Source organism: Canis lupus, chromosome 14 (assembly GCF_011100685.1).
Source record: "Canis lupus familiaris isolate Mischka breed German Shepherd chromosome 14, alternate assembly UU_Cfam_GSD_1.0, whole genome shotgun sequence".
NCBI classification, from domain to species: Eukaryota; Metazoa; Chordata; class Mammalia; order Carnivora; family Canidae; genus Canis; species Canis lupus.
In genome coordinates this window covers 55,818,756-55,840,938 of record NC_049235.1, presented here as the reverse complement: position 1 = coordinate 55,840,938, position 22,183 = coordinate 55,818,756, and the positions used below count along the sequence as shown (strand labels likewise).

Here is a 22,183-nt window from a genome sequence, read left to right as displayed (position 1 = left end):
TTAACATACAAAGTACCATTCAGCTCAACTGCAGGTATAGGCAGTGACAAGTATCTAATTCTTAGAAGAACCACTTACTCTCACAATCTGTCCAGACACATTAACCTAAGGACATGTTCATAAATAGCAAATATGATTTTCACATTGCAGCCTTCTTAAGCATATATACAGGTGTGTGGTCTTGTTGATGGGTTGTTTCCACAAGCTGTTTCTGTTCCTGATGCATTCATCCTCTTGCTAGTAGGTATCTGTTTCTGCAGAGTTTTTTTGTTACCTACCATTTGCAGTATTTGTGCATTAGTATCACTCTTTACTCTTCTGAAACAGTATTTAAATTGGAATATATCTCTGCAGCACAATCCTTTGTGTCTTCTGGCAAATTCCACCATTGTCAAACAGTTTAGGTTGTAATCACTCTCTTGTAATATCGGCCCAGCTCTACTACTGAGCTTCAGTGTAACACACTCTCTTTGTAGCTTGCTGTGTTAACCCTTGGCTTCAAGTCCTGGTGATGTAATGAGGGTGGGGTGTACTGGCAATCGGTACATTTCCTTATCACTATTTACAGCCATTGAGAACTATGTTTTTAATAATCCAAGTCTGACATACCTTGTCTGAAATGTTCACAGTGCAGTATTTTCGTGGCCTAACAAAAGTTTTCTTATATCATTAAAAATAAACATTTTTATAAAAATATAATACTTTAAGTGTTTACATTGACAAAAACAGAGTATCCTGTGCCACATGCACTATACAGTAGTAAGCACAAAATCCCACAGAACAAAACATTACAAAGTCCTGCCCAGAATAACTGTTCATCCAGGTGAAATGGCTGGAACTTTCAATCGCTTTTATTTCTTTGTAAAATATGTCTTGCTTCACACAAAGCATACCCTAATGAAAAACTGGACTCCCAGAAAGTTTTATTACCTCCAATTGCTTGTGGAGTGGGAAGCTGCCACCTGAGAAAGAGGCTAATATTTCCAGTCCATTGATCCTTTCTTTGCCCTACGTGAGCCATGATTGGAACGAATGAACCTTATAGTTAGATGTATCCTGCTTTAAAAACATGCTGGTTACCTTTAAAAACACCGATCACAAATCACTTGTTTTATTTTCAGAATCTTCATTAAAAAAAATACAGACAAACCATCTAAATGTCCACAACCATTAGAACAGTATCATTCTCAGTTGATTTCTAAATGACAACTAAATATTTCATTGTGACTAAGCTATTTTATGAGAACCTTCTTAATGTCATCTATGTACAATATGTAAATATCCCTATTAATTTCATATCCTGCCATTTTGAAATGTTCACTGTGTTGCCTATCGATATTTCTCCATTAAAAGGAATGTGATAACAAAAATTTAAAAGGGAATGTTTGCCTAATGGGAAAATGACAACATCAGTAACAAAAAATGTTAGTGACCATACAACACATGAAAGTTCTTTGAAACACTTTGATTCTAATTGAATGGCTTGGTACTGGGGCCATGTCTGTCCTGAAGTTTACCACTTCTTCTGAATTTTCTGTGATCAAGAACCCTCAGAATTCATTGCCTCTGTTTCTCATATGAAACCATGGAGGATCCTGATTTTTAAAGATTTCAACCTAGAATTCAGGTTTTGGCCTGAATGTACAGGAGCATCATCACAGCTGTGCGGTTGCTGTTGGTCACTGGCCTAGGGGACAAAGCTTCTGGCTCTGTCAGTGGAGAAATTCCTTAGAATCTAGTCATTTTAAATAGCAATATAAAGTCCTATAATAGTGCAATCTTGGCAAAAGCAAAAAATATCTGGTGCCCTTTCAATGGACAGGCAGTGAAAAAAACATCGAACAAAGTGTAGACTGTTGTTTGGAAAGTTCTATGACGTTTCTCAGAAGGGAGGTGATGAGGTATCCTTCCATCATGTGTCCCCCTCGCCATCAATGTTATCTTGTGATGACAAGAGAGAAGGGTATGGAGCAACACATTTGACATTCACATAAGTGGCGTTCACATGGACATAGTGCTCCCCAATGAAAGTAGAGAATATTGCTGATATCCTGGAGACCAGTTCAGAAAAAGATGGGCGCAGTTCAGCTCTAGGGTGCCAGCATTTTAGCATCACTTCGTATCTATTTCAAAAAGGAAGAAATGCTATGACAGACATCATGAAGGCAGGCACTTTGGAAAAAGTAAAGAATATAGGCATGACAGGAGATTTCTGTCAAAATTCCTACTTACAAGGGATCTGGGCAGTATTCGGGTTGCAGGAGCCTTCTGCCTTGCAACAAGTAAACTGTTATATCAAAGGTGTTGACGTCAGGATAAGGTGGTGCTCCTCTTGTCATCAGTTCCCAGAGGAGCACGCCAAAGGACCACTAGTCAAACAACGGAAGGGAGAATCCAGGTGAGGACTGTGACCGTATGAACATGAAAGGTGATGAGTAGGTCTTGATAACTAAATTGAGCTGAGCATATTCGATACCATTGCTTGTTGGGGCAAACATTTCCTTAAAGGCAATTAGGAAGCTATACATTCTATGATTGCACCGGAATTGGATAAAGTTTAGATTATAAGCAAATGTAAGGTTTTTAAAAAGAATGTCTGAAGTCCACATGATGATTAAGATTTCATCTACAGTTAGTACAGTACAGTTCTCAGGTTCTCATAGGATCAAAGCATTAACACGTCTCTATCTTTCTCTTTGCCAATAGTTTCAGTACAATTTTATATGATTCATAAAAGAAGATAAAGGAAGCTTTCCAAGATTTAAATTTGTTGGATTTCCTAATAAGTGTAAATACTCTTTAAGAAATGTAACCATAGGGATCCCCGGGTGGCTCAGCGGTTTAGCGCCTGCCTTTGGCCCAGGGTGCGATCCTGGAGTCCCGGGATCGAGTCCCGCGTCGGGCTCTTGGCATAGAGCCTGCTTCTCCCTCTGCCTGTGTCTCTGCCTCTCTCTCTCTATGTCTATCATGAATAAATAAATAAAATCTTAAAAAAAAAAAGAAATGTAACCATCAACAAAACACCAAGAATCAAAAAGAAATGTAACCACATCTAACTGTTAATGTTAAAAGGCAAACTCTAAGTCAGTGTAAGTACAAATTCATATTAAAAATCAGAAGTGATAAAACTGCAAGGCAAGAAGGTTCTCTATTGAAAACTAATTTCAATAAAATAAATGTAATTTAAGAATGTTAAAGTACAAGATTAATATAAAACAGCTGTATTAGTACTTTGTTGGAATATTATAGGGACATAGAGAGGTTAAGTGACTTGCTAGAAATTCCCCCAATAAATCTGAATTCACACTGGGATAAACATTTAAGAGTTCTTGACTCTTGGGTCTTACTTGGTCTACTAAACTGCACTAAATATGCAATTTCTTGATTTAAAGCACTTTACTTGGAATACACTAGGTCATACATATTATCTCCCCCTGGACGTGTGCCAAAGTGAGAGTGACACAAAGAGAGTAATTCGGCATGTGTGGATCCGCTGGCTGAGGACCCAGGAAATCAGCTCTTCCTTAGCAACACATCTAGGCCACTGACGACCAAGAAGCATAGGAGGGCAGAAAGGAGGCCCTGAAAAAAAGGAGGCTTGGAGGGAAAGGAGAACACAGACCAGACAGGCAGGGTAGGAAAATAGAACATTGAGAAGCAAGTGCAGCTTGTAGCATTCAGCCAGGAGAATAAAGCATGTCTATCTGAACACTGTGACAGCCCCACAAAAACGAGGTAGATACTGTAGTTGCTGATACAAATCTCCATTAATGGCTTTCCCTCTCCATTAATGGCTTTCCCTTTGCCAAGTGCAAGAACCCTTTAAGGCCACTGACTGCCTTGATTTAAATAGAGAAAACACTCTTTCCCAGGTGGGAACTAAATAACCGTTGGCCCCTGCAGCCTTTCAAAATCGAAGTTTCCAAAAACTGAATATCTTATGAGCCACTTCTGACAACTCCACTGTGTTAACCTTTAAGTTACAGAATTTGCATTGAAGTTTAAATCAATATAACAAGTATCTACTGACACTTGGTGCACAAGTAGGTTACTGTCCAAGTTACTGGATGAGCCTAAGGTTGATTTAACAGGGTTAAGAGTATTAACTGTCAACCAACTGTCACACAGAACAGTTAGATAGAGTAATACAGAGCAATAGTAGAAAAGAGGTACAAATGCTATGAAAAGTCAAAGAGGTAAGGTTGGGGTACTGAGAAAGGCTTCAGGAGGAAAGTGACAGTAGATTTTTTTTTTAAAAGATTTTATTTATTTATTCATGAGCGGCAGAGAGAGAGAGAGAGAGAGAGAGAGGGAGAGAGGCAGAGACACACACAGGCAGAGGGAGAAGCAGGCCCCATACAGGGAGCCTGACATGGGACTCGATCTTGGGTCTCCAGGATCACGCCCTGGACTGAAGGCAGCACTAAACCCCTGAGCCACCTGGGCTGCCCTAGACTTCAAGAGTGGGGAGCATTTGTTTTCTAGGTGCATAGAATGTGCAGGCAGGAAGAGCTCTGGATGGAGGGAATGGCTCTAGAGATGAGGTACTTGTGCGTTTTTTTCAACCATAAGAACATTAGGTCACTCTCCTTGATGCGTAGAGTAGATGAGGGGGATAAGCGATAGATAAGGTTGAAACAAGAGCATACTGTGGGAGTTTTTGAGTGTTGAAAGTGAGCTAAGCTGAAATGGATGGGACATGCGGTTGGGCTCCAGGAAATTGCACCTACAATAAACACTACGCTTTAGACAAATACGGGAAGCCCATTCACATAAGGAGACCAGCCAGAGGAGTTTCTGAACAAGAACAGGTGAGGGGCGCTACTGCATCTTGGCAACATGGAACCCAATGAGACTGACTCCCAAATTAGGGTGGTAGGAAAGAGTATATATCATACAATAAGCCAGGAACAGCCATCATGTCCTTTAAAAAAAGATTATTTTAGTTAATCCTTATAAAAACCCTGTAATGTAACTGGTCTTATAGATGCTCTAAGGATGAGGAAACCAAAGTTTTGAGAGGCTGGTTACTTGTCTGTGTCTGTGATTAGGTCTCCTAACCCATAGCCTTGGCTATAGGTTTATTTGGAAGCAAATTCAAAAATGGAGACAGAGATTGATAAATTTCTGAGGAATTATAGGACTTGGGAAATGGGAATCAGAGGAGGGCTGGAGGACTCAGGACAGGAGCGGTGAGAGGGAGGCAGCTTTCAGGAAAAGCACAGGACTGCCTGCATTCCAAACTCTCTGGCATAGCTTGGGACTGACAAGATGGTGGGGGAGAGAGTGAAGGAGAATGAGGCCAACCTAGAAAAGAGAGGCTAGGGGTGGGCAGGGAGTAGGAGGGAGAGAAAGAAGGAAGGAGGAGAAAGAGGAAGGGAGGGAGGAAGGGAAGAAAAAGAGGGAGAGAGAGAAAACGAAAAGGGGAGAGAGAAAGAGAGGGAGAGGTAGATGTTCAACGCTTATGCATTAGTCAGTTTTAGTTTCTAGACAGGAGAGCTCAGCCATTCGCATTTAACGGGTGCACGGACCAGCCATTCTGAGTGTCTGAGCACCAGCAGTGAGCTCACCTGAAGAATCTCTACCTAACTTTATCAAAGGTGAAGATCAAAGCAGTTATTAGACATGACAGAGTATTATATAAGCCACAAAAAATGATAGAAAGTGACACAGCTAAGGCAAGCAAGGAATGGAGACAGTCAGATTCAAGTACTCAAGAGTGGGTAAATTGAGATACAACATGATTTGCAAAAAATCCACAACTGATTAAAAAAATGGATACATTAATAACATTTTATCAACTGGTAAATTGAGAAAATTTTCCAAAAAATTTAAAACTTCTGCTCTTTGAAAGATACCAGTAAAAGATGAAAAGACTAGAAAAAAATATTTGCAAAAACATGAATTTTTGATAACAATTAACAATAATAATCCAAAAATATATAAAGAATTCTAACAACTCAATAATAAAGAAATAAACCATTAAAAAAACAGATTAACTTCTAAAACTTAAAAAAAATGGGCAAAGGGGGATCCCTGGGTGGCGCAGTGGTTTGGCGCCTGCCTTTGGCCCAGGGCGCGATCCTGGAGACCCGGGATCGAATCCCACATCGGGCTCCCGGTGCATGGAGCCTGCTTCTCCCTCTGCCTGTGTCTCTGCCTCTCTCTCTCTCTCTCTGTGACTATCATAAATAAAAAAAATAAAATAAAATAAAATAAAAAAATAAAAAAATGGGCAAAGGATTTGAGCACACAGTTCACTAAAGGAGACAGAAGGATGGCAAATAAACATGAAAAGATGCTTAGCATCACTAATCACTTGGGAAATACGAATTGAAAAGAAAACGAGACACCACTACCGCCTAGTAGAATGGCTAAAACTTCCAAACTGACAATGTCAAGTGCAGGTGAGGATGCTAAACAACTAGAACTCTTACATTTTACTGTCAGGAATATAAAATGATACAGGCCCTGTGGGAAACAGTTGGCAGTGTCTCATAGAGTTAAATATACACTTATCTTAGAACCCAGTAATCCTACTTCTGGATTTTTACCCCCCAAAAATAAACCTTTCCACACAAAACCTTTAAGCAAATGTTTAGCATTTGTAACTATGTACAAGTATGGCTTCAAACTAGAAAGAACCCAACTGTCCTTCAAATCGGTGAAACGATAAACAAAATGTGGAACATCTGTACAATGGAATACCATTCAGAAATAAAAAGGGATGAGTGACTCTGTTATGGAAAACAGTATGGAGATTCCTCAAAAAATTAAAAATGGAAACTACCAAAAAACCACTACCATATGATCCAGCAATCCTACTTATGCATAAATAATCAAAGGAAATGAAATCAGTATCTTGAGATATTTTCACATCCATGCTCATAACGATGCTATTACAATAGCCGAGAGATGGAAGCAACCCTAATGCCCATCAACAGATGAATAAAGAAAATGTGGTACAAACATATAATGGAAAATCACTTGGCCTTAAAAAAAATCCCGTCATATGCTTCAACATACAATGGATCTTGAGGACATCAGGCTAAGTGAAACAAGCCAGTCACAAAAAGACAAATACTATATGACTCCCCTTACATGAGGTATCTGAAGTAGTCAAGCTCTTAGAAACAGATAGGCTGTTGGGAGGGGGAGACGGGGAATTTTCAACGGGTATAGAGTTTCAGTTTTGCAAGATGAAGAAGTTCTACAGATGGGTTGCACAACAACGTGTCTCTAGTCAGTTAACACTAAGTGCCATACACTTAAAAATAATTGAGATGGGCAGTTTTCTCTTATGGGTTCTTTGCGACAATTGAAAAAAGCGGAGAACATCTAGATACATTGATACTACTGGAACAGCATGGATAACCCTCAAATGCCTTATTCTAAGTAAAAGGAAACAGAATCAAAGGCCCTTTAAGGAATGATGGAAAGAGTATATGACTCCATTTATACAACATTCTAGAAAAGGTAAAACTATAGAGACAGGAACAGACCTGTGCTTTCCAGGTCCTAGGGACAGCATAGGGGTTAACTACAAAGGGGCACAGGGAAATTTTCCTGGATGATGGAACTTCTATATCCTAGGAGTGGTGGTGGTGGTGGTGATGCTTCAAAACTTGAAGAACAATTCTTAAAAAAGGGTACAGCTGGTATAGCATAATGATTAAAAAGGGTACAGCTGGTATTGCAGAATGATGACGCCATTAATAGAAACAAAAAATGAAGGATTGCCAGTTCACAGGACTGGACAAAGAAATGGACTTTGAACATGGTGACTTTGTGGTGCTGATGAAAACAATCCAGGAAGAGAGATTCGACGGTTACTGTTGATGGGAATGGTTGAAATTATTGAGGGAGGTTGATGCCTAAAGACCTCCCTCCTCCCCTCAAAAATCCTGAGGGACAGTTGCACGTGGGATGTGAGAGACGGGAGAGAAGGCGTCAAGGTTAAAGAAAACATAACCCAGAATCAAGAGGAGAACCAGATGGTACAGTGGCCCAGAAACCAGAGGAGAACATTTTGAGAAGGAAAGGGTGGTGGACAACGTCCGAGCGCTGCAGCAGGGTGAAGAGGCCCGCTGGGTGAGCACCTGGGAGGTCCATACTGACGTTACTGGAAGCACTTGCACGAAGTGCTGCACACTGTACGAGGCTGGGTATGAGAGACTCGTGTTATGCTTGAATGGGCTTCAAGAGGATTCAGATTTTAGCTGAGCTCCCTCTGGGCATCGGTGAGAAAGTAGACCCTCCTATACGCAGGCAGGTTTCGGCTTGGGGGTCTCTACCTACAAGCTTATCACGTGCTTTTGGGAATGTTCCATGACAACATTCAAAGGATTGTGAGGTCTTGGAAATTAAAGTTAGGGCGAGCTTATCCACACAGTCCATGAGCATTTGCCGCCGCAGCACCCAGACGGAGGACTCCCGTCCACCCTTTACATGGGATACGGTGTCCTTCCGTGAGAGGGAGAGAGACCCAGCTCTGCACGTCAGGAGCCAGTGCGCATTTCCAGCCAAGAATCTGAGTGACAACTGCTGTCTAAGGAGTGGTGGCCTCCGCGCTGTGTGTACGTGTGTGGGGTTGTCTAAAACCTCAGAATCAAAATAAAATAAAATAAAATAAAATAAAATAAAATAAAATAAAATATAATAAAATAAAATAAGATAAGATAAGATAAGATAAGATAAAATAAAATAAAATAAAATAAAAAAATAAAAAGAATAAAACCTCAGAATCACAACTCTTGCCTTGAATAGTCAAGATTTCATCAGTTTCTTTTTTTGGTTTTGTTTAAAAAGCTTTGCTGAGGTATCACTTATGTATCATAAAATCTGCCATTTTTTAGGGTGAGTCAACGATGTTTAGTATATTTATTTGTGCAGCTATCATCACAATTCAATTTTTAAAAAAGATGTATTTATTTAGTTAGTTAGTCAGTTATTTGAGAGGGAGAGTGGGAGGGGGAGAGAGAGAGAGAGAGAGAGAGAGAGAGAGAATGCACAAGTGGGGGCGGGGGGAGGGGCAGAGGGAGAAGAGAATCTCAACCGGACTCCTGGATGAGCACAGAGCCTGAGGCACGGCTGCATCTCATAACCCAGAGCTCCGACCTCTGCAGAAATCAAGAGTTGGCTGCTTAATTGACTGAGCCACACCGGTGCCCCCGAAATTCAGTTTTTAGACCAATTCCAACACCCCAGAAAGTTCTCCACTCCTGTTTGTGGTCAATCTTTCCTCCTGCCCTCAGTATCCAGGCAACCACTGATCTGTTTGTCGTCTCTCTAGTTTTGCTGCTTTCTAGAAATTTCATTTCATTCAATATACAATCTTGTGAGTCTGCCTTCTTTTGCTGGACACAGTATTTCTGAGGTTTATCCATGTTGCAGGCATCAGCAAGCAGTTCCCTATAGTGCTGACTGGTAGTGATCCATCGTATAGAAATGACATGTTTTGCTCATCCGTTCACCAGCTGAGGGACATTAGGATTGCTCCTGGTTTTTTCCTATTATGGATAACAGGACTGTGAACATTCACGTACAAGCCTCGCGTGGGGATATGTTTCCATGTGTTTATTGCTAGCTATCCACGTATCTCTTTGGTGAAAGGTCTATTCAAATCTTTTGCCTATTATAAAAAACCAAGTTATTTTGGCTTACTGAGTTGTAAGCGTAGGTCTGGTTCCTGATGGTGACTAACAGTCGGGGTGGAATGTATGCTCTTTGCGGATAGGCTAATTCTCCCTGCCTTATTATGCCTTCACCCGTCACCGTCACCAACACATTCCCAGTCTCCCTCTTTAGCCATTTCTTTCATCTTTTTCAGAATCTTTCAGGATCAAAATCCCAGGGATTACGCTCTAGAATGTACTATCTCGTCCTTTATTAATCTTTTCCACTCCAAGGTCTCATCCCTCCACTACATCCTGTAACACGTTTATTGAAAACAAACTCCCAGTCACTCTCAACTTAGACTTTAATGCCTCCCCCACTTCCTCAGGAACTGAAATTCTGCTTTCACTTGAAGACCACAGTGTCTTTGAAACCTGCTGACTCACGGGGAGGAGGGCAGATGACTTCTCACTTCCCAAAGCCATACTCAGATCTCTGTCCCCTGTCATCTCTCAGTAGCTGCCAACCCTTTCTCTTTGGAACCCTATGCCCTCCATTAATATTATTTTCTGCCTACCTTGTTTGCTGGTGTCACCAGTTGACATTTTTTCCCTTTTCACTTGTTATCTTCAAGGACTGAAAATCCCTGTTTCTCTACCTCTGCACATCACAGTCCTCTTGACTTGTACGTGCAAATAGGGTAAGAGTATTCTACACATTCAACACCCGGGCTCCTCGGCCCACTCTAAACCTCCAAGCCATTCAAGTCACTCAACTTTCAAGACTGTTTCTGTGTACTGAGGAGCAGTGGACCCTGCTGACCACATCCCATCTCTTCTTGAAGCTTTCTCTTCCTCCGGCTCTCATGACAGCCTCTTTCCCTAGGTTTTTTGTCCCTCTGCTTTTCTCCCTCATTTCCTATGTGTAGGTTCTCCGGAGTAATTGCTTTTGGACTCTAAAAAGCCTATTTCCACCCTTGACCTCTGTTATGGACTAAACTGTGGACCCTCTAATCCTATTCATATGTTGAAATTCTAATGCCCAGTGTGATGGTATTAGGAGGTGGGGACTCTCATCTACCTAATGGGAGGTAATGAGTGTGGACGAAGGTAGAGCCCTCCCGATGGCATTAGTTTCCTCATGAGAGGAGACACCTGGGAGCTTACTCTTGCTCTTTCTCCTGCATGAGGACACAGTGAGCTACATGCGAGCCAGGAAGAGAGCTCTCCCCAGAACCCGACCATGTTGGCACCCTCATCTCACACTTCCAGCCTCCAGAACTGAGAGAAATAAATGTCCGTTGTTTGAGCCACCCCGTCTGTGGTACTTGGTTATGGCAGCCCAAGTCCAGTGAGATAACCAACAAGGTTATACGAGCTGCAGATCCACATTTCCAAATGCCTGATGGACCTTCGCTTGGATGTCTTACTCCCAAGTCAAACTCAGTATGTTCAAGCCTCAACTGGTATCCTTCCTCCTCAACCAGCTTTTACTCCTCTGCTTCACACACGTGTTACCGCACTAGCATATAACTTGCTCATCTTCAATTTCTTGCTAAATATTGTTGTTAATACCTCTGAGATGCCTTTCCTTCCATCTCTTTCCTGTTCTACAGTTTCTGTGTTATTTCAAGTTCTACCTCAAAAGTCATCTTCCCGCATGTACTTCTCTCAGAACATCTTAGAGTAGAGATGGTGGTGTTATCCGATTAGACTTTAATTTTTCCACACAGCCCGAGAAGAAATTCCAGACTCCCTCATTTGGTTTCCAAGAACCTTTGTGATCTAGCGTGTGTATATTTTTCCCAGTTTATCCTCAGGATTTCCCTCTGTGCCTTCTATTTCTGCCAAATCGCCCATTGCTTACAGTTTCCTTAGAACTTGAAAGATGCATATACTTTCCTGCCCCTCTGCCTCATCTGGGTTGTTATTTGTTTCGTGGCCCATTCTCTCCTCCTTTAAGGCCTATATCCAGCCCTGCCTCCTCCACCAGGTAGAAGGGAAGTAACAAACCTGGCTGCCCTGGAGAGTCTCTCCCACCCTCAGGACACAGGGTAGGAGAGACACTTCCCATCTTTTGAAGCTTGTTCTGTGAGAAGATGGCCTTTGTAGATAAAGAAGGGCACGTTTCTAGATTTTTTTTTTAAGTAGGCTGCACGCCCGAGGTGAGGCTCGAACTCCCCACCTGACCCTGAGATTAAGAGTTACATGCTCTGCCGACTGAGCCAGCCAGGAGCCAGGAAGGGCACACGTCCAGCTGGGTACAGGGATGCTGCCTTCACTGCTGGGCCTGTCTCGGTTATAGCTTTCAGATTTCTCGAGGTGGAATTCAGCTGCCCTGGAGCTATGAGCGGCTGGACTAATCCCAGTTACTGACAGACATGCCTTCTCTTCTCTGACGAGCCAAAGCTCCTGGAGGACAGGCTCAGGCCTGGTTCAGCTCGGGACTTTCTAGAGATTTAGCATGGCGCCCTGCTAGACAAAGGTTTTTGATAAATGAATGAATTTATGAAAACAAGCTGCGGGTCATTTATCCTTAGGAAGAAACTGAAATTAGTCGTGTGGAATGCTTCCTTTTTTTGAAAAAAATTAAATTGCCATAAAACTACTATGAATGTTGGGTATGAAAGTAAAAGAGGAGAGGTCAGGGATGATCAGTACGTTACCACATCTGACTTGGTGGTAAACTTCTGAGTTTGCAGACTTTCTAAAGCCATCCACTTCACTGGTAGTTTGGCGCCTGTTTTGTTGTGTACGCTGTAGTATTCTTTATCATACATGTCTCTGGCAAGACCAAAATCAGCAACCTTGACAGTGAATTTTTCATCCAGCCTATAGAAAGGACAAAAATTATTACTGGCGCCTGAAATAGAATAATTTACAGTGATGCTGACTATCTATAGGTAGCAACAGGGACTTCATATTCAAAATCTGTAGCTTCTGCAGAGTGGGCTTCATCTGGCCTCTACTGATCAACACTAAATTTCAATGGGAATTCTTGAACAAAAATGCTCGACATTTATATCACAAATTCAACAGGCCAGGCAAAGAGATCAATGAATGATGTGGCATGAGAAAATCTCTTGCTTTAATTGCTCTTTTGTTGGCCCCCCTCCTAGCTTTCCTTTGTTGCTAAATCAAGTTTGCCAATTGACTACCACAAGCAATCGCAGATCTTCCCTTGTTATCTTACTAGTAATACTCAGTTTTATGGGGGAGAGATGACACAGGACTGTTAGTCTACCATTTCTTTCACAAATGGGCTAGGGTATTACAGAAAATTCACATATCCCACCACGGAGATAACAGAAAAATAGGATACACAGTAAAGCATCCGATGAACACAGCAAGCAAGGCTCAACAAAAATCAATTTCCGCTATCTGAGGCTATGCATCCTTTGTTTAAGCTGGCTTTTATGTTGTTACACTGACCAAAACCAAGGTAGGAAATTAATAGCAGAGCTCTCTCATTCACACATACCATAAGTCATGAATCAGTGCTATGTGAGGAAAGCACTGAATCCATTACAAACTGTTGACTGTTGAATTATACAGCCCAGGCAGCCAGACACAAATAAAGCTCTTTGTATATTCATTCCCAAATACCATTTTTGGTAGGGCTTCTGCAGGCTGACTTCAAATCCAGTCTTAGGAAGTTGCAATATGTTGGTATTTGTGTTACCGGCCTTCTCCTTTTCACTGTAAAATGCTGAAGATCAAATTCTCCCTCCCTAACACTAATGCAGTGTGAAACCACAACACTGGGGGCTACTGGTGGGAAGGGAAAAGAAAAGCAAAAGCACACAACAGCTGTTTAAGACCCCCTCTGGAGAATTCCTTTTAAATTCTCCATTTGATAAAGCCTGAAAGCCCCGCCTACCTCCCCAGTGCTTACATTTTGATTTAAAACTGTAAGGGAAATAAAGGACTTTTGCATAAGAAGAGAAAACACCCTCACTAGTTTCAACAGTGGGAAACAGATTCCTCTTTGTCACTTAATTTGGACTGTGGCACATAGATTCTTATACTTACATACAGTTTCTTGCAGCCAAGTCTCTGTGGACAAACTTTTTGCTTGCAAGATATTTCATGCCTTTGGCTACTTGAAGACCAAAGCCAATAAGATCTTTTACAGTTGGGTTCTGCAATCAAAGAGAATTGAAAAAGCATAAGCGAAGTATCTAATGATCTAACGATGATCTCAGAATTCTGAAATGTTTATAAGAATTATCTTGTTTCAAACAATAACTTGTGCCTTGTTGATAACAGCAGTCATTTATTAGATATTTGCATCTGTTATTTGCAAAGTACCAGGCTAGATGCTTTTGTGAATTTTGGCTAATCCTTATACACTTCTGTAGGGTGGATTCCATTTTCCAGATGGGGAAATGGAAATGTTTTTAAATTATTTTGGTGTGGTGGGGCCAACAGATGGAAGACCACTGCTATTGAAGAGGTAGCTAGTTATTGACAGTTCCCAAGAGGAGGGGACATGCGCCGCGCCAAGCAAGGCCACACAGGGAAGTACAACGGTTGGCCTAGGAGGCAGAGGGAGCAAGAAGAAAACATAGGCAAGAGCTTGTTTTGTAGTTTCTGAGGCAGGGTTAGCAGATTTAGGACTGGCTACTTTGAATAATTTCAGCAGGTTCTGGGGCGGTAGAGGCTATCTGCAGTCATCTGGTACCTGGCCCTGAAGTGATTACAGCGGGTGGATAGTGTCTCAGTGTGTGAGAGTTTTTTAAAGGATGTGATTGGGGTTGGTTTGCTTATGAAAGGCCTGTTCTTTGAAGGTGAGTTGTTTACTATCCAGGAATTTGCTAGTTCTGAAAAGGGCAGTCCCTCCAAGGTCCACAAGGAACCAGAAGTCAGAGCATCAGAAATACATGTTTAACCTAAAATTCCTATGGAACCACAAAAGACTCCAAACAGCCAAAGCAATTTTGGAAAGTAAAGCAAAGCTGGTGGCATCACAATTCCGGACCTCAAGCTCTATAACGAAGCTGTAGTCATCAAGAGAGTATGGTACTGGCACAAAAACAGACACACAGATGGATAGAATAGAACAGAAAACTCAGAAATGGACCCTCGGCTGTATGGTCAACTAACCTTCGACAAAGCAGGAAAGGATATCCCATGGAAAATAATCTCTTCAACAAATGGTGTTGGGAGAATTGGACAGCCACATGCAGAAGAATGAAACCAGAGCACTTTCTTAAATCAGACACAAAAATACATTCAAAATGGATGAAAGACCTAAATGGGAGACAGCAAACCACCAAAATCCTAGAGAACACAGGCTGCAACCTTTTTGACTTTGGCTGTAGCAACTTCTTACTAGACATGTCTCCGGAGGCAAGGGAAACAAAAGAAAACATGAACTCCTGGGACTTCATCAAGATAAAAAGCTTCTGCACAGCAAAGGAAACAACAAAACTAAAAGGCAACCAAAGGAATGGGAGAAGATATTTGCAAATGACGTATCTGATAAAGGCCTAGTATTCAAAGTCAGTAAAGAACATACCAAACTCACCCCAAAAATAATCCAGTTAAGAAATAGGCAGAAGACATGAATAGATATTTTCCTGAAGGAGAGATCCAGATGGCTAACAGACACATGAAAAGATGCTCAACATCACTGATCATCAGGGAAATAGAGATCAAAACGACAATGGGATCCCATCTCACACTTGTTGGAATGGCTAGAATTAACGACACTGGAAACAACAGGTGTTGGTGAGGATGCAGAGAAAGGGAAACCCTCTTACACTGTTGGTGGGAATGCAAACTGGGGCAGCCACCCTGGAAAACCGTGTGGAAGTTCCTCAAAAAGCTAAAACTAGAACTATTCTGTGACTCAACAATTGCACTAATAGGTATTTATCCAAAAGATACAAAAATACCGATTTGAAGGGGCACATGCACCTGCTTATAACAGCATTATCAACAATAGCCAAATTATGAAAAGAGCCCAAACACCCGTTGACTGATGAATGGATAAAGAAGTTGTTATATATATATATATATATAGCCTCTCTCCCTCTCTGTGTCTTTCATGAATAAATAAATAAAATCTTCAAAAAAAAAAAAAAACAACAAACAGATGAACATAGGGAAAAGCAAAAAAAAAAAAAAAAAAAAAAAAAAAAAAAAAAAAAAACCCCAAAAAAGGGAGAAAGGCAAACCATAAAAGCAATTTTTAGCTATAGAGAAAAAACCGAAGGTTCCTGGATGTAGGCAGGTAGGGATGGGCTAAATGGGTGATGGTATTAATAAGCAGGGCACTTGTGATGAGCTCAGGTGTTGTATGTAAGTGATGAATCAGTAAGTTCTACACTTGAAACTAATATTACTTATTTATTTATTTATTTATTTATGAGAGAGAGACAGAGACATAGGCAGAGGGAGAAGCGGGCTCCACGCAGGGAGCCCAACATGGGACTGGATCCTGGGTCTCCAGGATCACGCCCTGGGGCGAAGGCGGTGCTAAACCACTGAGCCACCGGGCCTGCCCGTAACTGGAATTTAAATAAAAACTTGAAACAACAAAAAAGGAAAGAAATACAAGGTTAATATAGGAAGTTCAGAGAGAATTAAATAACTCAAAACCATTCAGATATTAAGTGGTGGAACCTAAATCTGTTGGGTTTAAAGCCCCCACTGTAGTGATATCAATCACATTAGAAGCCCTCCTGCTGCTACTAAAGCAACCGCCTGCAACTCCAGTGGCTTGGATCCTCACAGAACACAGGAAATCTCATTCTCCAGAAATTCCATCCACAAAATTGGATGGACAGAGGAATGCCTTTAGCAACTAACTATAAAAACTAGATCTGAAATCACACAGATGTCACTGGCTGGTAGCTCTGCTGGCGCCTGGCCTTTAGGAAGAGGGTATCTCTTCTTGGGCAGCCACTGTGGTGGTCTGTGAGCTCCAGAGGTAGCCCTACGAGGAGGGGCCCTACAAGGAGGGCTGCAGCCCCCTTACTGCACACAGCATGTGGAGAGGCCGGCTTATTTTTTGGATGTAACTGGTAGTGGTTATAGTATAGCCTCCCTGGACTATAAATATAGGCCATGGTACTGTGTAAAAGGAAATCTCTATCATGGTTTGATGCTGGGGGAATACTACTCTCAAGAAGGTAGCATATCCAATCAGATGAACTCATCATCAGGATAATGACAAGACTTAAATTAGAAACGTGCGATCTGTCGGGGCAGCTCTTTGGAAGGTAAATTCACCTTCTGCGCAAAAATTCACTGCGAGGGGGTATTTCATTCTTTGGGTAAACACAAAATATTTCTTTACCCTTCCAGAAGTTATTTCTTTTGTGAATCTGACCCCATGTATATGACGTTTTTGATCAAGAGTAAATCTACTCCATTCACTCCCATAGAGGCCTGGACACTAGAGCCAAGAAGCCTGAGATCATCTGTGACTTCAGTTCTGGGGACTCCTTCCTCTTCCCTCCCTGGCCCTGGCCTGACCATCACTTGTTCACTCTTTAGGCATAAATGTCACTAAGAAAACTCTCACCTGCAAGAGCCTGAGTGCCTCTTTGTAATCCTAGCTCATTCATTCAACAAATATTACTGAGGGCCTGTGTGCTGAACACATTGTAGGTGTTAAAGCTAAAGAAATGAACAAAATACACAGAAATCCTTACTGTCATGAGCTTACGTTCTAACGGTGTGTGTGTGTGTGTGTGTGCACGCACATCCATATATAACACATTATATAGCTATTATCTATTCGCTTATTGCCTACTATTGCACTGTTCAATATGCAAACCACATATATAATCTATGTTCCAATAGTCACATTAAAAAAGTAGAAAGAGGTGAAATTAACTTTCATAATACATTTATCAACCCAACATATCCCAAATATTATCATTTCAACATGTCATCAATATAAACAATTAGGAGATATTTTACCTTTCTGCTTTTATACTAAATATTCAAAACTGGGGGCTTAGAGCACACTTATAGCACATCTCAATTCAGGCTAGCCACATTTTACATGTGGCTGACGACTACAGTATCATACTGCTTAGGCCCAGGGTATCAGATGATGATAAGAGTGATGGAGAAAAATAAAGCGGGGGAGAGGAGACAGAGAGAAGCATGAGGGTGGGATGGGTCAGCTGCAATTTCAGACAGGTCAGGGAAGCCTCATTTTGAAGATGACATTAGGGCAAAAGCTGAGGCTGATGTGAAGTGACATATGTGGCAACGCTGGGGAAAGTGTTCCAGGCAGACGGAACAGCAAATGCACAGGTCCTGAGCTAGGAGAGTTTGAAGTTAGGAGAGTTTGAAGAATACTAAGGGCCTCAGTTTTAATGAATTCTTCAGTGTTTGCCTTCTAGAGTTAAAACTCCATGTGGGCTCCAGCTCCTCCTGCCCCTGTGCTTTGCTGTTTCTGGCACAGGAGGCACTCAAAGATGATTAAATGTACCTATCAGAAGGATGGGAGATCAAGGCGACTTGCAGGACAGGTAAGAATCATTGCCCTTGAAAAACCCTTCTAGGTACCACTATGTTCTCACCAGGATAAGGGATTTTGAGGTATAAGTGAATTGAATCAGGCTCTATAATCTATTCGAATAATGCAAACATTTTACACGTGCTTCTTTAAATGCTTTTAAATAGGAACATTTTGGAAGACTTGCTGGTTGACAGCTAGTTTATTGATTAGTAAGCTTGGTAATATACTTACATGAGTCTCATTTCTAATGAAATTTCGAAGATCTCCATGTTTCATGTATGGTAGGACCACCAGTGGAGACCCCTCACTTCGAAGGCAGATTCCCAAGAGTGAGAGTACGTTTGGATGACTAAAATCTTTCATGATGATTCCCTCGGTCAGAAACTGGGAAACTTCTCCTATGTCAGTGATTCCTGAGAAATCCAGCAGGAGAGACATTAACTTCATTATGGACTAATAAATATTTTGTCAAGTTCAGATAGGGAGAGTTACGGAGTAAAACCACAGGCTGAATCTTGTCCTGACAACCCATTCTCAGAGTGTTTTTTATAATACATTTGAGTAAATGATGTCACCCTGTAATGTGACTTCAAGTCACCCCCAAACTCTAGCAATTAGTTTGTCTCATAGAAAAAACAGAGGGAAGCAGGCCAGTCCACCTCTTTAGCGACCGCCTAGGGCAGCGGTTGGCAAATTTCTATAAAGGGCCAGATAGTAAATATTTTTTGGCTTTGTGGGCCACGTGGTCTCTGTTGCAAATACTGAACTCTGCCAATGTAGTGCAAAAGCAGCCACAATTATCTATGAAAACAATCACTGGGCCATAGTTTTCTGATCCCTAGACTAGAAGGGTTTGAAGACCAATAGTCATATGATATCTAAGTAGATTTTTCTGGTATGACAGCTTCTAATTATTTCCAGATAGAGATTCTGAGAGACACTAGCCAGCATTGATGAAAGGGTAATGACCTTTAACTTATTAACCTGACTACTAGTCCCAGTGTCAGTGATGATATTCTTTTACAGTGCAATGAATTCTGAGACCTGGAAGTCCATGTGGATGGAACAGAGATTAATGGTCACCAGGGAAAGAGAAGGATTTCTTGCTGTTAAGATAGTTCTGAGTACAATGGGCAGCGGTGCTATCTTGTAAGGCAGATTTATTGACAATCATACTTAGTCCTCTACCGTGTAGTTAGGTTTCACATAAACTGTCCCTTTAATTACATCGTGGTCAGACTTCCAACAAAAATCAACCATATAGAACACTGTTCAGCATGGAGACTTATGTAAAATAGGTTGAAAGAGTTCTGACAATAACGTATCTTGGAAGAAAACCTTTCACTTGTGCACTAACAGCTTATAAACTCTAATATAAATTTGTAATATAGTTAGTCAACACTTCAGGCTGCTGTAAATTATATGCAGAAATTTAGCAATATGTGTCGACAAGGCAAGCATACTGACTTGACGTGACACTGTCAGCAAAGGTAGAGCCCGGAAAACTCTAGTATGAGGATTACATTGGGTTGTACAAGATTTATACCTTAATTATGGCTCCTGGTCATCAATAATCTTAATTAATATCTGGAAGCATTCCCTGTTTCTTAAACAGAGAATACATTCCATTTAACAGGTAGTTTCTCAATAACATCTAAAATTAAAAAAAATTCTAGCATTAAAAGGGGGTAGGTATCCCTTGTTTAGGACATTCATTTATGTAGAGTACCTCATTCCCCCCCAAAATGATAAAAGAGACACTGCCACGCTTCGATTTTTCAATTTCTGCTGGCATATTTTTCTCCTGTTTGTCTTATTTCATTTTTAAGTCTTTTTAATGAAAGTTGTGGTAAAAATAATAATTATAGTAATTCCTTTGGGTAAAATGAGTCATTACTACTATATGTGCCAACATGTTTCCAATAGTTTCCACAAATGTCACTTGCAAAACAAGTATTATAAGCCAAACATAGTTAAGTGACATTCAGTTCATCCAAGAACCTCATTTCTCCAAATTCTTATTTATGAGGGCTCTGAGAAATAATTTCTGATGAAATATTTCAATCAGAATTTAGACCAAACAAATTTTCAGGATTAGATCCCTAATTCCAGCAACAGTCATTTTTTTCCACAAAGGAAAGTATAAATCAGCATTTTATTATGAACTATTTATTAGTTAGCAAACCACGAATGCGTACTCCACTGTTAAATAAAATATCACTTACTATTCAGGGATTTCACAGCACAGTGAATTTTTTTGTCGTCATTGTCCAACAAAGTCCCATGGTATACACACCCAAAATGTCCTACGTGAAAGGGAATTTGGTTAGTGCTGTATTACTTTTAATTAGGCAATACCACTTGCAAAGGCCTTCATTTTCTCCTTTTTCCTGCATGGCAAAAAGGTGCATTGTTTCTTATACTTTCGGTTGTTAATAGTACCACCATGTGTCTGTAAAATATGTAGATGTAATATATTTCACCCTAAGATATAAGCAATATGATTATTTAATACATGGTAAAAAAAATTAGGTGATAATACTGTTATTAAAGCCTAATACAGCAAAATATTCAACCACAGTGGAACTACTGAACACAAGAGTAACACTGGCCTCATAAAATAAATTTATCATTTTTGAGGTGCCTGGATGGCTCAGTTGGTTAAGCATCCAACTCTTGGTTTCGGCTCAGGTCCTGACCTTGAGGTCATGGGATTAAGCCTTGCATTGGGCTCTATGCTGACTACAGAATCTGTTTAAGATTCTCTCTCTCCCTCTAACCCTTCCCACTGTGCATGTGGGTATGCCCTCTCTAAAATAAATAAGTCCTTTAAAAAAGAAATTTATAGGGGTGCATGGGTTGAACATCTGCCTTTGGCTCAGGTCATGATGCCAGGATCCAGGGATCGAGTCCCACATCGGGCACCCTCTGCAGTGAGCCTGCTTCTCCCTCTGCCTGTGTCTCTGCCTCTCACGAATAAATAAATACAATATTTTTTAAAAAAGAATTTATTATTTTTAAGGATCAAATAATCTTTTATACATGAAAATAAAGTTTTGCCACATGAAGAAATGCAATAAAATAAGCTCCCTATATTCCAGTAAACTAAACTGAAATAAAAATGTTACCATTAGAAATAATATTACCATTATAGAATAAGGATTTCCCCTATTAGTCACTGGTTAATTGGTAATCCAGGTTGGCAGAAACTGAAAGGCAACTGCCCAAATGAAGCAAATTCACTCTGAGTCATTTTATCTAGTTCTCTCTGGCTTTAGTCACATCACTTCCAATGGTAGCCTTTCATCCAGTGGCAGTAATTTTCCCCAGAGGTGCCAAATGTCTGATAGCTGTGTAAGTCACTCATTAATTAATTCATCCATGCAGCCAAGATTCCCTGAGTTCCTAGTATGTGAGTGTCAGGCATTAGCGTACCCTCTTGTAATGTAAAGATGAATAAAATAGAATCTATGCTCTTGAGGGCTCATATTCTACTGGGAAAAACATATAAATAAATAATACTTAATATATACAGAACCATTCATGGTTACAACTTCCAAAGAGAAATAATTGCCATTTACTGATGAAAATTAAGAATTCTAATTTTACAATGTATAGAATTAGGACATACTTGATGAGGCCACATACTGTAAAACTGGCACAATTTCTGGGATTTATAGGCAAGTCATAGAACTATATATTACTCTGATGTAAAACAGGTTTGTTAATAGTGAAGCTACTATTAGGGAAGGGAACATGCTAAAGATTAAAATCTGGAATCTGTTATAGAGGAATGTGTGGATGCTATCACAGGAAAATGGGAAAGCTTTTGCCTTCATATAAGGCAAATTGTCCCATCAGCTTCTTCTGCATCATGCTGGCAGGGGCCTGCTACCTCTTGCAGCACATATAGAATAAAAGGGATCAGAGGCCATTCAGCCAGTATCAATGGCAAAAGCTTTTTAGAAAAAAAGAGAGGAGCACAGTTCATTTCCTGGCTTCTGGTTGCTTTCTTTTCTTGCTAAATATTTCCTCAAACACTGTGTATGCAAGCTGTTATTGCTGCTCTGGCTGGCTTATTACA

The 22,183-nt window shown here is 40.7% G+C and overlaps 1 protein-coding gene and 1 long non-coding RNA gene across 2 annotated transcripts in view; one reads left to right on the top strand and one right to left on the bottom strand.

Annotated features, from left to right (window-relative positions):
* Nucleotides 1-22,183, top strand: part of LOC111098848 — a 53,922-nt gene that overhangs the window by 3,885 nt on the left and 27,854 nt on the right. The window lies entirely within an intron of this gene.
* Nucleotides 1,702-22,183, bottom strand: part of MET (MET proto-oncogene, receptor tyrosine kinase) — an 83,468-nt gene continuing 62,986 nt past the window's right edge. The window contains exons 15-20 of the mRNA NM_001002963.1: nucleotides 20,325-20,405; nucleotides 18,331-18,512; nucleotides 13,647-13,756; nucleotides 12,281-12,446; nucleotides 2,233-2,369; nucleotides 1,702-2,123 (exon numbers count right to left, since the gene is read on the bottom strand). Coding sequence (NP_001002963.1) covers nucleotides 1,913-2,123; nucleotides 2,233-2,369; nucleotides 12,281-12,446; nucleotides 13,647-13,756; nucleotides 18,331-18,512; nucleotides 20,325-20,405 — 887 coding nt within the window. The 3' untranslated portion in view covers nucleotides 1,702-1,912. The remainder of the gene's footprint in view (nucleotides 2,124-2,232; nucleotides 2,370-12,280; nucleotides 12,447-13,646; nucleotides 13,757-18,330; nucleotides 18,513-20,324; nucleotides 20,406-22,183) is intronic.